General features: G+C 38.2%; 1 protein-coding gene across 1 annotated transcript in view; it reads right to left on the bottom strand.

Annotated features, from left to right (window-relative positions):
* OS9 (OS9 endoplasmic reticulum lectin) overlaps positions 1–14,700 on the bottom strand; it is a gene marked incomplete in the record, with an annotated part of 41,297 nt that overhangs the window by 7,063 nt on the left and 19,534 nt on the right. The window contains 4 exon segments of the mRNA XM_029284379.1: positions 2,733–2,982; positions 4,591–4,833; positions 5,352–5,440; positions 12,352–12,394. Of these exon segments, the coding sequence (XP_029140212.1) occupies positions 2,733–2,982; positions 4,591–4,833; positions 5,352–5,440; positions 12,352–12,394 (625 nt within the window).

Raw genomic sequence — 14,700 nt, 5'->3', positions numbered from 1 at the left:
AACATATTGATATAGACACAGATCTTCTCCTGTGCTGGATGAAACAACTAGATCTTAATTGCTCTCCTGAAATTCAGGAAGGAAGGATGCAGATCTTCCATGGGAAGGGTCTATGGGGGTGGCAAGTGAAAATACTTGCTTCCAAGGCCCCATCAAATGACCATCTCCTACAGAGAGGACATGGAGGGAATGGACCTGTATTCAATCTGACTGGACAGGCAGATGAATTTGTGGAAAAATATTCCCTCAGAGAATTGGGTCTGGAGCCACGTAGGGACTTAAAAATAGTAAGTGGATCATCTCCAGAAGCCAAGTGATAACCAACACAACTCCTGAAACATTGGGGCATCGGGATACACTCATCATTGTGCAAGCCACTGCATTTTGTACCTGGTGTGGTTTCTGAATGCTTTCTGAAGGCAGCCCCATTTAAAATGCATTACAATAATCCACACAGGAGATGATTACAGAATGATTGATTTTGAGCAAATCTTCCAAATGGTCACAACTGGCACAAATATTGTAGCTATAGAAGCCCGCCTAGCTGCAGCTAAGAACCATCTCTGAATGAGGGCATACTATTTATATATAATATAAATATTTATAATGTATATATATATATACTGCATATATAATTAATACCCCAAGAAGGACAAGATTTGACTTTAACAAGAAATTGTAGATCAATATTGTTACTTAGTGTTTCAAGAAAGAAAAAAGGAGGATTGGGCTTAGCTGATTTGAAATTATATTTGGCAGCCTGCTGTTTAGTCAGGATGAAAGAATGGGTGTACTAACAAACAGGAGGCCTTTAGAGTTAGTAGGGCATGATTTAACATTTGGGTGGCATGGATATTTATGGTATGGTAAAGCTAAGGTTAATGTAGATTAAAAAAAACATTTTGTTAGACATGCCATATTAAGAATATGGAACAGATATAAACTTAAGTTGTGTCCCAAAACACCTTTGTGGCTGACACAACAGGAAACATTTTATAGAAGAGAAATGATTATTAAACATAAATTGTCTTACTTGATACATTAGAATATTGTCAAGGAAAATGTAGAATAAAAATAAGAGAAGAACTAGTGGTAGAAGGTTATTCATGCCAATGGTTTTGGTATGTACAATTATTAGGAAGATTAAAAGTCGATAAAAGAATTGTTGGTTTCGAACAATGTAAAGCTGAATTTGAAACGCAAGGGTATAAAATGATACTCATATTATTGTTAAAATGTATAAATTTTAATTGAATATGAAACAGAAGAACAGGTGAAATAATTATGGTAAAATGAGCTAAACACTTTGGTTATAACAGACACAGGTATCAGTGGGAAAATGTCTAGTTGAAAGGACAGAAATTTATACTATGTTATAGTTTTAAAATGAATTTTATAAAATGATTTATCATTGATACATAACACTGGAAAAGCAGGGTAGAATGTATACAATGTATACAGTCGCTTCAAACGTAGGCTGGAAATGTCACCAACAAAAAGGTACATTTTATCAAGCTTGGTGGATGTGTAACAAGTCTGAAAATTTTGTAACATACAATAGTACAAAAGATTTTAAAGACTTGTTTACAGTTGAAACCAGAGAGTTCACATTTGGAATTAGTGGATAAGCAGCCGGAAAAAAAAATATGGAGCTTTGTTTTTATATAGGATGTCTGCAACAAGACTATTATGTGCACAAAGATGGAAAGATTTGACTTCATCCACAGTGGAGAAATGGATAGTGAAGATGTTGGAACTTGCGGAGATGGCCAAATTGACTGCTTTAATTAGAGATATAACACTGTCTAAATTTAATGATGACTGAAAACCCCTTATTGGCTTTTTGCAGGAAACAGAAAAAATGGTGTTATAATATATGGATTAGAATAAAAGTAATAGACTGCAGAGAGAATGTACACAATGCTGCAAGCACAGAGTAAAAGGTTATTTTATATTTGTCACTGCTGTACAAGAAAATCAGAAGTCATTTCTTTATCATTTTGATTTCTGCACCTTTGCTTTGCGCTTTACTGCTTTACTTTTTCCTCTTTTTTCATTCTTAATAATTAGTTCTTGCTAGTTTTTATTCTGCATTAAAATTTTTTTAACAAAAAATTGTTTTAGAAATGGGAAATGTGAATATTATTCCATTGAGAGTCAAAGATGGTATTTCCCTGGAATCTTTGACCTATAAATAAAAGCCTTTGTCTTGAAGAGATGCCTCTTCTTCTCCATCTCACCCTGATGGCCTCCAAAGCCTGGGACAGAAACACTATCGCATTATTTGCCTGGCCCAAGCCGAGATGTAGAGCTGATATATATCAACCTACTGATGATTCTAGATCTGTGCAAATGTATAGCTACCTCCAGCGGTTTCGTTAGGTGTTACAAAGAAGTGAAGAGAGCCCAGAAGCACTTCACAATATAGAGGTCTCTGGGCAGATCTTTCTCCCCACCGCCAGCTGGAACTATCTGCCAGGAAGGAGAACTACTGCAAAGCAGTGCCACCCAGCTCCAATCCAGCAGAGGTGGTCGAGCAGGATACCCTTGCCAATCAAATGAAACTATTAGGAGGATTTTTAGCTACCTTACCTTGATCTTTGATCAGCTCCAAGGAAGCCATCCCTTGGTGCTGTTTAGGGCAGATAATGCCCCCTGCTGGTTGATTCAAAAACATTATCCAAATTATCAACACTCAAGATAACATTGATTTCGTTGCTTCTGGATCATACCAGGACTTGGCTTTGGTGGGTTTTCTTTAGCACTATTGCTCTCCACGACTGCCTCCTCCCGTTCTTCCTCTGCCGTCTCCTCCTCCTCCTCCTCCTCCTGCTGCTGCTTTTGAACCTTTTCTTCTTCTTGTGGGGCTTGGCCAGGATCCAGCTTGTCAATGAGTTTATTGAGGGTAGAAGCCAAAGACTTGGAGGCTTGTTTTCGGTCAAACTCACCTTTCAGGCTTTTTGTTCCCAGTTCGTCCTCAACCTGTTGGTAAGCAATAACGGATTACTAGATCAGAGTTCTTCAGAAGTATCAGAACTGAATCTGATGCAGGTAGTCCTCGACTTACGACCATAACGGAGCCCAAAATTTAGGTTGCTAAGCGAGACGGTTGCTAATTGAGTTTTGCCCCATTAGCAAAGACCTTTCTTGTCACAGTTAAGTGAATCACTGCACTTGTTAAATTAACACAGTTGGTAAGTGGATCTGGCTTCCCCATTAATTTTGCTTGTCAGAAGGTTGCAAAAGGTGATCACCCAGCCCCGGGACACTGCAACTGTCATAAATATGAATCAATTGCCCAGCATCCGAATTTTGATCATATGGCCTTGGGGTTGCCGTAACAGTTATTAAGTGTGAAAAATGATCATAAGTCAGAAATCACTTTTTTCAATGATGTTGTAACTTCACCAAATGAACTGTTGTAAGGACTACCTGTACTTGTTTGTTTCTTCAACAGGTTTTTGGCAATTCAACGCAAAACACGGATTCATGAAGCAATTTAAAGGACATTTTTAGAGACTGTGAAAATACACATCCCCTTTTAAAATACATCGCAAGAGTGTGGGAGAAGGAAAAAAAATGTGGAATGGGAATATACCGTTACCCAGCATCTATTTAGAGGTAAGGAGGGAAAGGTACAAGAAGTACAATGCTTGCTACCCTTCCTGCTGTAAACTCATCAAGACCCTTAATCTATTGAAGAGATAATAGATGCAATGAGGCTTTATGTGTGCAGTTCTCATCATAATATTTAAAATCCCCCCCAGTCAGGGTTGAAAACCATGTCATAAGCCAACCTCAACTGAGAAGGCTCTGAAGGCTCTGAACACACACACACACCGAATTAGAGGGAAACAAGCAAGCAAACAGAAAGATACAGAAAGAATGGGACCTACTCTTCTCCCTCAGGCAATGTATAGGACAGTGATGGCGAACCTTTTAGAGACCGAGTGTCCAAAAACCACCCTGCCCCCGCCTGCAGGGCCACCCACCACCTCCACGACCCACCGCAGATCGCCCAGACGGCCCAGCAGAGCCATGTGGCCACGCCCTCCACCAGCGCCCCGCAGCATTATCTGCATGTGACAAGGCTTGAGGGCGGAGTCTTGTCCCCACTGCCCGGCTGCCATGTCCTTGGCTGTGCTGCTCCACGCGGGCCGCACCCGGCAGCGACTCTCCTCTGGGGGGCTGCTGGTGAGGAGAGGGCCGTGGGAGGAGGCGGGTCTGGGGCAATGGCGCGTGTGCCCACAGAGAGGGCTCTGAGTGCCCCCTCTGGCACACGTGTCATAAGCTCGCCACCACTGGTATAGGATATGTAGGGCTCTGGGAAGCTTGCTACTATGTGAAGGGTGCATTTTACTGGACAATCTTGCATTCGTTCAATATTTTATAGAATTTTTTTTGCTTTTCCTCTGCAATCTTTTCCTTGAAGCCCTCTCTCCTGCCCAACCTAGGATTTCTTTTTATGTGGTATGGAAGGAAATGGGAATGCAAGGATTGGGAATACTTAGTAATGGTCCCATCACTCTTTTGGGAGGGAGAAATCAGAAGGTTGGACTGAAAAATGGAGCTAGTCCAAGAGATCCTGACCTCATCAATGATGTTGTCAAACTCCTTCTCCATTTCGGTTTTCACTTCTTCCTTCAGCTTGGCCATTTCAGACTTAGGTAGCAGAATGTCTTCCAATTCCTTCTCAAATTTCCCTAGTAGATCTTCTTCATCTTCTTCATTCTCCTGAGCTCCATCTTCAGGGTGTCCCGCTTCTGGGTCTGCCTTAATTTCGGGTGAGCTTTCTTGCATCGTGTCTTCAGATTCACCAGCCTTCTCTTTGCCCTAAAGGGACATGGGGGAATTCAGAAACTGCAATGGGAGAAGAAGCAGCATCTGGTCAACCCATTCAGTCTAACTGTCAGCTCAAGTTAAAATGCTTTTAGAGCCACCATCAGATAAAAGGTGGAAAAAGGACTTCCAGGCATTGTGGGTTGGTGGGCACATTCAGAAAGGATCTTGGGTATACAAATCAGCTGTTCTGAGGAAACAAGGCCAATTACAAAATATTTATTTATTCATTCATTTGTTTGTTTATTAAATTAATTGGCTGCCCATCTTACCACAGGGTAACATTTTACAAAATATTGTAAACTCCCCCTCTCTCTTTCTATGTGCATTGGTGTGAATGTGAATCTATGAATGGCCAGTATTCTACTGTCTGAGACTTATAGAAATTAAAATCCAAACCATCAGCAGGGCACCAAGATGAGGAAGATTGCTCAGTGTAGTACATGGGCAAAAGAGACTTTTATCATATAGTAAACTGAGTCTGTTTAGGAAATCCAACTAGAAAGCCTTACCTTCTGGGCATTCGCCTTCATCTCCTGAATAAACTGCACCAACTCCCCGGGGTTTCGAATAACTTTGAAATGTATCTTTTTCTTAAAATCTGGAAAAATACGGACAAAATGAATGTAATTTATTTGGAAATCAGATACCTGCAGGAAACAGGTATACAGCACCTAGCAATGTTCAGTTCTGCAACCTGCATCAACTGTATGCAAATTTGATTGTATCTATTTGTATAATTCTGTGTCTGCAGAGAGATGGAAGCCCCACCTTTTCATTAGGCTTCCTTCTCTGCACCAGACATAGTTTATATCTGCTAAACAGATGCCTTCACTGGCTTTGTTTGTGCAAGGAAATGTGGTGCAATTGTCACTCTACATCAGACATGTCAAACTCGCGACGTCACATGATGTCGTGCGATGTATCGGAGCTTTTTCTCCATTGCCGGCAATGGGGTGGGTGCGGTTTCCTGGTGACGCATCCGGCCCACGGGCCGACAGTTTGACACCCCTGCTCTACATGTTCTAGTTGACAGGTCCTCAACCCCCAGGCTGCAGACCATAACTGGGCTGTGAGCCATTTGGAACTGGGCCACAGAAGAGATTGGCGAGCGCACCCCCACTTGCATAAGCAGTGGGTGCACATGTGGGCCTGCCATTCCCATAAATGGAGCTGTGCACACACACTTGCTGGCCACTTGCACGGTACCATCCCCCCCCAGGTCTGCAAAGCCGAAAAGGTTAGGGAATTCTGCTCTAGTTACCTCATAGTTTCCTATCCCTATAATAAAACAAAGTTCAGTACTGACTTCCAGTTTTGCGCCATAGTGCATGGCCATGGGATAGCAAAGCTCTGCTCCCTGCGGCCAGTTTCGTCCTGACAGGGGAACCCTAAATAGGTCTGAAGTTGCCCCAAAGAGGTAACCGTGAAGGTGGGGCGCTGTGTTGATCACGAAACAACAGCAGTCGTTTTGTTCGATCGGGGGAAGCCCTCCGACTTGACAGGAGAAAGGCTAGCGTGTCAGCATCTAGCCCAAGGGTTCCCAACCGGGGTGCGAGACAATATTCCAGAGGGTGCGAAAACTTGGGTTTTTAAAATTATAGTGTATATGCATAATTCGTTGTAAGGGGTGCAAGAATATATCAGAAGCATTCTAGGAGTGCGGGATATAGAAAAGGTTGGGAGCCACTGGTCTAGCCCAAGCTACTTGCAGCCGAAGTCCAAGAGCACGAACAAGAACATTGGTGAACAGCATGCTTGGAACTGATGAGAATATCAATCTTCTCTCTTCTATCTACTAACTGAATCCTTGGGAAAGCCCCCCAAAGAAAGAAAACCTCCAAAAGTGAAGGGAGGGGATTATATCCCCATTCCCTCATAGATGGAAGCAGCGAATTAATTCTAAGGGGGAAAGAAATAGACTGAAATTAAATTTAAAATACTACAGTCTGGACAAATCTAGAAACTAAAAAAACTGCTAAGACTACACCTAAAACGGTTTTAATGAAATTATAAAAAATATATAATAATAATTTTTTGTCTGAAAAAAACTAGAAAATTAACAACTATTCACACCTTGTGAAGAATCAGAGCACAGAAGAACATCAATAATAATGACTCAGAAACTGGCAAGATATCCAGAAATGAAGAATAATCTGTTCCCTTAAATTTTAAATAACCTTGTAGACAGCTGGGAACAAAGAAGAGCTGGCCCAGCCATAAAAAAGTGTCTGAAAGAAAAATACCTGGACTTTTGACTAAATTTAAGAATTGTTTAGAGAAAAAGAAAAACTTTGGCTCTTGGCTAATCTTTTAGAGGAGAATCTATAGGAAGGACTTAAGGTGGCTTAACATACTGAATTGCAATTTTGATTGACTGATAATTAACCCTTGAATTAAAATATTGATGAAAGACTATTTGAAGGGGGGAGACAACATGGATATTGTACACTTATCAAAAAATTACAGGACACCACTCTCAATATTCACTCCTGAAAGATTTAGCCTGGAACATCAAAGACCCTCAGAAGCAATATTTCAAGGCAAGACAAATACTTTCCAAGAGGAAATGTACACAGATGACAGATACTTTCCAAGAGAAAATGTACACAAAATGACAGATACAAATGACAATAGATTTCAACCACGAGGAAATCCAGAACCAGTTTGACAACATAAATAAACCCATCTGCTGATGACTTAGTGCTGACACTAGCTCAACCGATAGACTCGGTAAGGGACTTGGTGGAAATTATAGCCCAGTATGGGAAAGTTTTTGGTTTCAAGGTAAATAATAATAAGACTAAAATATTACCGAAAAATATGTCTATGAAGGATAAAGATATCTTAGTTAAGTTGACAGGTTTTGAAATAGTGAGAAAGGTAAAATACTTGGGAGTTTATATTACAGCTTCTAATGTTAAATTGTATAAAAACAATTATGAGACATTATGGGTAAAAGTGCAAAATGACTTAAATGATTGGAAAAAATTACAGTTATCTCTGCTGGGGAGAATCTCAGCAGTGAAAATAAATATTCTTCCAAAGTTTCTTTTTTTGTTTCAAATGATACCTATTTTGAAAAAAGATGCTAATTTGGAAGAATGGCAGAAGGGGATTAATACGTTTATATGGGCAGGGAAGAAACCAAGAGTTAAGTTTAAGATTATACAAGATGCATGGGAAAGAGGAGGACTTAAGGCGCCGAATCTAAAATTGTATTATGACGCGGTGGTTTTAACATTGATTAGTGATTGGCTTAATTTAACAAACAAAAATATACTTTGCCTTGAGGGATGGGACCTATTATTTGGTTGGCATGCATACTTAATTTATAATAAGAAAGTAGATCAAGTTTTTAAAGCTCATATTCTAAGAAGTGCTTTATTACAAGTTTGGAAGAAATATTATTATAGATTAAATTATAAAATTCCCATTTGGGCGATTCCAGGACAAGCAATAGAGGGGTATCTAGAGGAGCTAACTTGGATATAATTTCTTATAAGGAATTACTTAGTTTGGTAGGACAGGATTGGCAAATTAAATCCTTAGCAGATTTGAAGCAAGAAAATATTGTATATTCTTGGTTTCACTATAATCAACTGTTAATGAGATGGAACTTAGATCAAAAAGTTGGTATTACCTTGCAGGATGTGAATCTGATAAAACAGATTAAAGATCAAACTCGAGCCCACATAAAGAGAATTTATAATGTTTTGATAGAATTGGACTCTGAAACGGAATTAGTTAAAGATTGCATGGTAAAATGGGCTCAAAATATTCAAGAATCGATTTCATTGGAAATATGGGAGACAATTTGGGTTAAAAATGTNCAACTTATTTTCATATTTGGTGGACGTGTAGGGATATAAAAGCATTTTGGATTAAGATTTGGTGGAATATTCAAAATATTTTTAAGAAAAAGATAAAGTTTACACCGCAGTTATTTTTGCTAGGTATTATGGAAGATTTGGATGCTAAAGAAATGAATTTGATGTTGAATCTTATAACAGCTGCAAGATTACTGGTAGCACAATATTGGAAGAAAAATTCTTTGCCTACTATGGAAGAATGGAGAATTAAGGTGTCTAATTTAGCAGAAATGCCAAAAATTTCCGCTTATTTGAAGGATCAGTCTCAAGGAAAATATATTTTGGTTTGGAAAAGATGGATTGATTATATTCAGAAAAAATACGAGATTGAAAAGTATTACTTAGCTTATGAGTAAATTTTAGATTATTATTAATAGTTTATTATGGATGAATTTATATTATTTTTAGTAATAATGTTTAATTATATTATTAGTAATTATATTTTTATTTTGCTGGTAAAGTGTTAAGATTTATCTATTTTGTAGAGTTAAAGTATGTTTGGATGGGATTTGATTGTAGTATATCTGGGTAATGTTATTTAATTTATCATTTTGTTTTTATAACCCTGTAACCAGCTCTGGGAAGTGAAGGGGGGAAGGGGGGGAGGGAAGTGGGATATGGTATGGAAAATTATTTAAAACTTTTAATAAAAAAAACAAAACATAAATAAACCCATCTCCAATCTAAATCTACAATCAAAAAACACTCAGAAAATGATGGCGAATGAACAAACAAATCAGATAACAGAATACAAATTGGGAGAACATGATCATATCGACGAAGCTACAAATGGAAAGAATTACAATCCAACACAAACAGCAAAAAATCTACAAGACTTTGATATAACAATAAAAATGGAATGGACTATAGAATTCCCAGGAGAATCATTAGAGTTTGGGAGACAGAAAGTATATATCCTACCTATTCTATCTTCTGTATTCCCAACAATACTTGCAAAAACATAGGAACTGCCAGGTAAGCGGAATATATCAAGTTGGAAAGTTTTTCGCAAAAGAAGAAGGCTAGAGACAGATTCAAGAGATTTGACTCGCCCTACCAGATGGAGTATTACAATTCAATAAATTCAATAAATTCAATAAATAATAATAATAATAATAATAATAATAATAATAATAATAATAATAATAATAATAATAGTAATGGATAAACCCTTGTTTGAATATGGTTAAAAGAATAGAGAACTTTGAACATAAAGGGGCCCTATAACAAGGGGGATAAGAGATTTAAGTAATATAGTATGTTTTACAATATATGAAATGTAAAAATATTGGGATGATGTAACTTTTATAAATATAAGTGAAATATAAGCTGATCAGAAAGGATGTTATACCCAAATGTTATAAGATAGATAACACAGTATTTTTATAATACATGAAATATGAAAAAAAAAATGGGATGGTGTACTTCAATGGAAAAATTTGGATATTTGGATGTCTAACATAGAGAAAATCATGACTGATAAGAATGGATTGAATAAAAGGGGAAATTAAGCTTAAACAAAAATCACGAAAATAGGATGCATGGTGAACTAATGAGATGATGGTTATAAGAATAAAATAAAAATGTTATACATAGATGTTATCACTATCTGTATAAACATGAAAAAATGTCTATATTTAATCATTTATATACTGAAAATATTAAGAATTATATTTGTTTAAGGTTGAAGAAGAAGAATACAAATGGGAGAAGGAAAGATCAAAGAAATATATTATGAATTAATATACTAATTATGGAATTATCAAATGTAATCATTATTGACTGTTAATTATTATTGCCTTTTTTTTCTTTCTCAAATACATAAACCAAGACAACACACTGTACACCAGGCACTGGAGATTGTTATTGTTAAAAACCAATAAAATATATTTTTTTTAAAAAAAAAACTTCAACACTATGCTTTTCAGACGTGAGTTCACATATTGCCTTTCTCTTTATTTTTTTTCCAGCCAACATGAGGAAGTGATTGGAAGCTTTCATTTCATTTTGAGTAACTTAGGTTTAATGACAAAAGCATTAACACCAAACAGAAATGCAGAAAGATAACTGTTATGGTTCCGACATATGAAATTCTTCAAAGAACTGCGAGGCATTGTTCTTGCTTTGCTCAGATGTTCTTGCTTTGACAATAACATTTATCCATAACATTAAACTAGCATTTTTAAACCATGTTTGCTCCATTAAACTGTAAGAGGTGGAGCTCACATATCATGGTAGATCAAAGAAAATATATAATGGACAAGTCCTTTTCAAGTCTAATCACAGCTTCCAACTGAGCATAGCAGCAAAATGCAGTCAATTAAAAAGTGAAGAACACATTTCCCTTCTGTTCCTTGAGTTGGGAAAATGGAACATGGGCACAAAACGTTATAGCTTTACAGTATACCCAAGCCAAGCCTAGCCTGTCCCAGTTTTACCACTGCAAGTTGTTTTATCAAAGATTAAGAGAACATTTTTACAGATGGCATATTGCTCTGCCAATAATTTCTAAGAGAGACAAATTGTATAACAATAAATACTGGAAATTGTATGACAAAAAGACCATTTTATCATATGTGGTGGCTATGTAAAAAAACAAAAAAAACAACCCCAAAATATTGGGAAGAAATAATCAAAATATTCACCAAATCCTAAAAATAAAATTTTAACTGAAATCACAAATATGCTTATTGGGCATAATCTCAGAAAACATAAATGAACAGTCACACTTTGCTAAGTTATATCTGACAACTGCAAGAACAAATTTGACATTACACTGGAAAAGAGAAACTTTACCATCAATATCAGATTGGAAGACAAAAATGAGAGAATACAGAGTCATGGCAAAAGTGACAGGACACATCTATCATATTGGGCTAACCCAATTTAAGCAAGAATAGTTCCATTGTGTACTAACACATTACACGGCAAGGTAAATTTAGACATTTGGAACCTGGCTTTTAGAAAGTAAATTATCAGCCCAGTAAAAAATAACAAACAAAAAAACTTACGGTAAATAGATATTAGAATACTCTTCTATGTTCAATTAAAAGTATAAATGTTGAAGCTGTGGTCAGCGGTTGCAGAAACAAATGGAAAGGAAGCAGAAAATGCAAGTTTTCCCATTATGCTTAATAGTTGCTTCTCTTTGATTTGTTTCATTGACTATCTAATGTAGATTTCTTTTTCCTTTATATTTTACTATTTTAACAATTAAAATACCTGGGGGGGGATATTAAAAGTCAGTGTTGCTGCTAAATGAGCAGTTAGCCCCCACAGAGGTAATTAAATACATAAATGTGCTATATGAGTATTGTCAATGCTGAAAGCTAAGTGGAAAGCGTTCATATTTGCCTGAAGGTCAGTCCTTGCTGAGAAACAGAGGGGGTACACTGAAGTCCCAAATATGCTCTTAGCTGATCTCACTCCCATGGCATCCGTTCATAGAACACTCTCTAGATCAGGGGTCTTCAAACTTGGCCCTTTTATGACTTGTGGACTTGAACTCCCAGAATTCCTCAGCCAGGCATGCCAGGCATGCCTAGCTGAGGAATTCTGGGAGTTGCAGTCCACAAGTCATAAAAGGGCCAAGTTTGAAGACCCCTGGTCTAGATCCATCCACAAACCACTTTACACTTACCTGCCAGGTGACTGTCTGCTGTCTTCATCCCTGGTTCTTCCTCCTATAAAAAGGAGAACAGAGAAATGGTTTTGTTTTAAGCACTGCACATTAAAAACACTGCCTCAGAAATGAACAAGTTAGGATTTCCGAGTGACACATCTTTGAGCTTTGCCATTCATTCTGCCTGATGGATTTCTGATCTGGGTAATTCTTTCATCCCGGCTGATGTACTCAATTCAACATACTGGTTTTTCCCCCCCATACACATTGAAGCTGTTCTGTGTGTCTACCACTATGTCTCATTCCTAACTGTGCTATTATTAGTCTAGGGACCTCTATGTCTATGGAGATTCTCAGTCATCCAGGTCATGGTTGTCCCAAAGGTACTTTTTTCAAGAGGCAACTGGACTTTGTTTTTCTTTGAAGACGTTTCGCTTCTCATCCAAGAAGTTTCTTCTGCTCTGACTGGATGGTGGGGGATGGAAGGATTTAAATTCCTTGCAGACAGCTGGTCATTTGCATTCTTTTAGAGAGTCGTTGAGGCCACTTGGAGGTTTATCTGTGTCCTCAGGAGTCACCTGAATAGTACAAATGGGTGTGGAGCCTTCTTGGAACTGCTGAAAGGACTGTGTTGTAGACTAGAGATAGGTGATGTCGCATCCTTCTCCCTTTGTTGAGAGAGGGCTGCTCAATTTTGACACAGATGGCCACTTTGACCCCTCCTTCAAACCAGTAGTCCTCTCTGTCTAAAATGTGCACTTTGCTGTCTTCGAAAGAGTGGCCTTTGTCTTTTAAATGCAAATGGACTGCTGAATCTTGTCCTGAAGAGTTTGTTTTCTTATGTTGTGCCATGTGTTTATGAAGTGGTTGTTTTGTTTCTCCAATGTACAGATCTGCGCAACTCACTGCATTGTACTGCATATATCACGTTGCTCAATTTGTGTCTGGGTGTTTTATCCTTAGGGTGGACAAGCTTCTGCCTTACTGTATTCTTGGGTTTGAAGTGTGCATGTTTGTTGTGTTGGCTGAAGATCCTCCTGAGCTTTTCAGATATTCCTGCAAATATGGAATGACAACATTGCTTTGTTTATTGTTCTCTTTTTGTCTGTTATGGTGGAGTTCCTGCTGGGTCTTTTGGGGAATTTGATGAAGGCCCACTTGGGATAGCCACATGTTCTGAGGGCTTCCTTGATGTGTTTTTAGTTCTTTTACTTTCCCATCTTTGCTGGTAGGCAGGCCTTCAGCTCGGTGATGTAGGGCTCTGATAACTCCCAATTTGTGTTCCAGTGGGTGGTGACAATCAAAATATAAATATTGATCTGTGGGGGGAGGGGTTCTGTAAACTTCAATGCTAAGGCTTCTATCTTCCTTAATGTGTACTGCACAGTCCAGGAAGGCTATTTTTCTTAACATCTTCCTGCATGAATTTGATGTATCTGTCCACAGAGTTGATATGTTTGGTGAACGCTTCCAATTCTGTGTTTGATCTTGGCCCAAGTATCGTCCATATACCTATACCAGTGAGTGGGTGGAATTCCTGTGAAGGAGTTTAGGGCTTTGGTTTCCAACTCTCCATGTAAAAATTGGCCACAATAGGGGACACAGGTGAACCCATGGCATAGCCATGTTTTGTCTGTAGAAACCTTCATTGTATTTAAAATAGGTAGTGGTCAGGCAGAGGTCGAGCATGGCACATATGTGGTCTGGGCTGAGGTTGGTTCTGTCACCTAAAGTGCTGTCTTGCAGCAGTTGTTTCTTCACTAATGGAAGTTGTTGGAATGCAGGTGAAGAGTGAAGTCGCATCATAGGAAAACATGGTCTCATCCAGGTCCAGTTTTAGTTTCCAAACTTTGCTGGCAAAGTCCTGTGAATTGTTGATGTGATGGGTGGCGTTGCCAAATAAGGTGTTTAGATATTTTGCAATGTTGTAGGTGACAGAGTTGATGCTGCTGACAATTAGTCTGAGTGGAGTTCCTTCTTTGTGGATTTTGGGGAGTCCATATATGCATTGCGTGGCTCTCCCAGGGTAAAGACAGTGGTTTTGTGGCTTGTCGATGGCATTGCCCTTCAGTAGTTGTTGAAAAACCACCATTGGGACTAGGAACCTCTACTTTTTCTGCACCTTTCTTTAGCTGAGGTTGCTGTTCCTCAATAGGATTATCATACAGAATGATATTTAACCATAGAAAACATCTAACTTTAAAATCTTCAAAGGCTGTGTTCTTTGCCTTCTCTTTTTTAAAATAAAAACCATCAATTAACACAAAAGATGTTTTTATACCACCTAGATTATGGAATTCCCTCCTCTGTTGAAATGTGACAAGGGAATAGGAGCCACTGTTGTGCAGTTGTTAGAATGCAGTATTG

The sequence above is a fragment of the Protobothrops mucrosquamatus genome, unplaced genomic scaffold (assembly GCF_001527695.2).
Source record: "Protobothrops mucrosquamatus isolate PMUCROS unplaced genomic scaffold, P.Mucros_1.0 scaffold555, whole genome shotgun sequence".
Taxonomy (NCBI): Eukaryota; Metazoa; Chordata; class Lepidosauria; order Squamata; family Viperidae; genus Protobothrops; species Protobothrops mucrosquamatus.
This window is presented reverse-complemented; position numbering and strand designations above follow the sequence as displayed.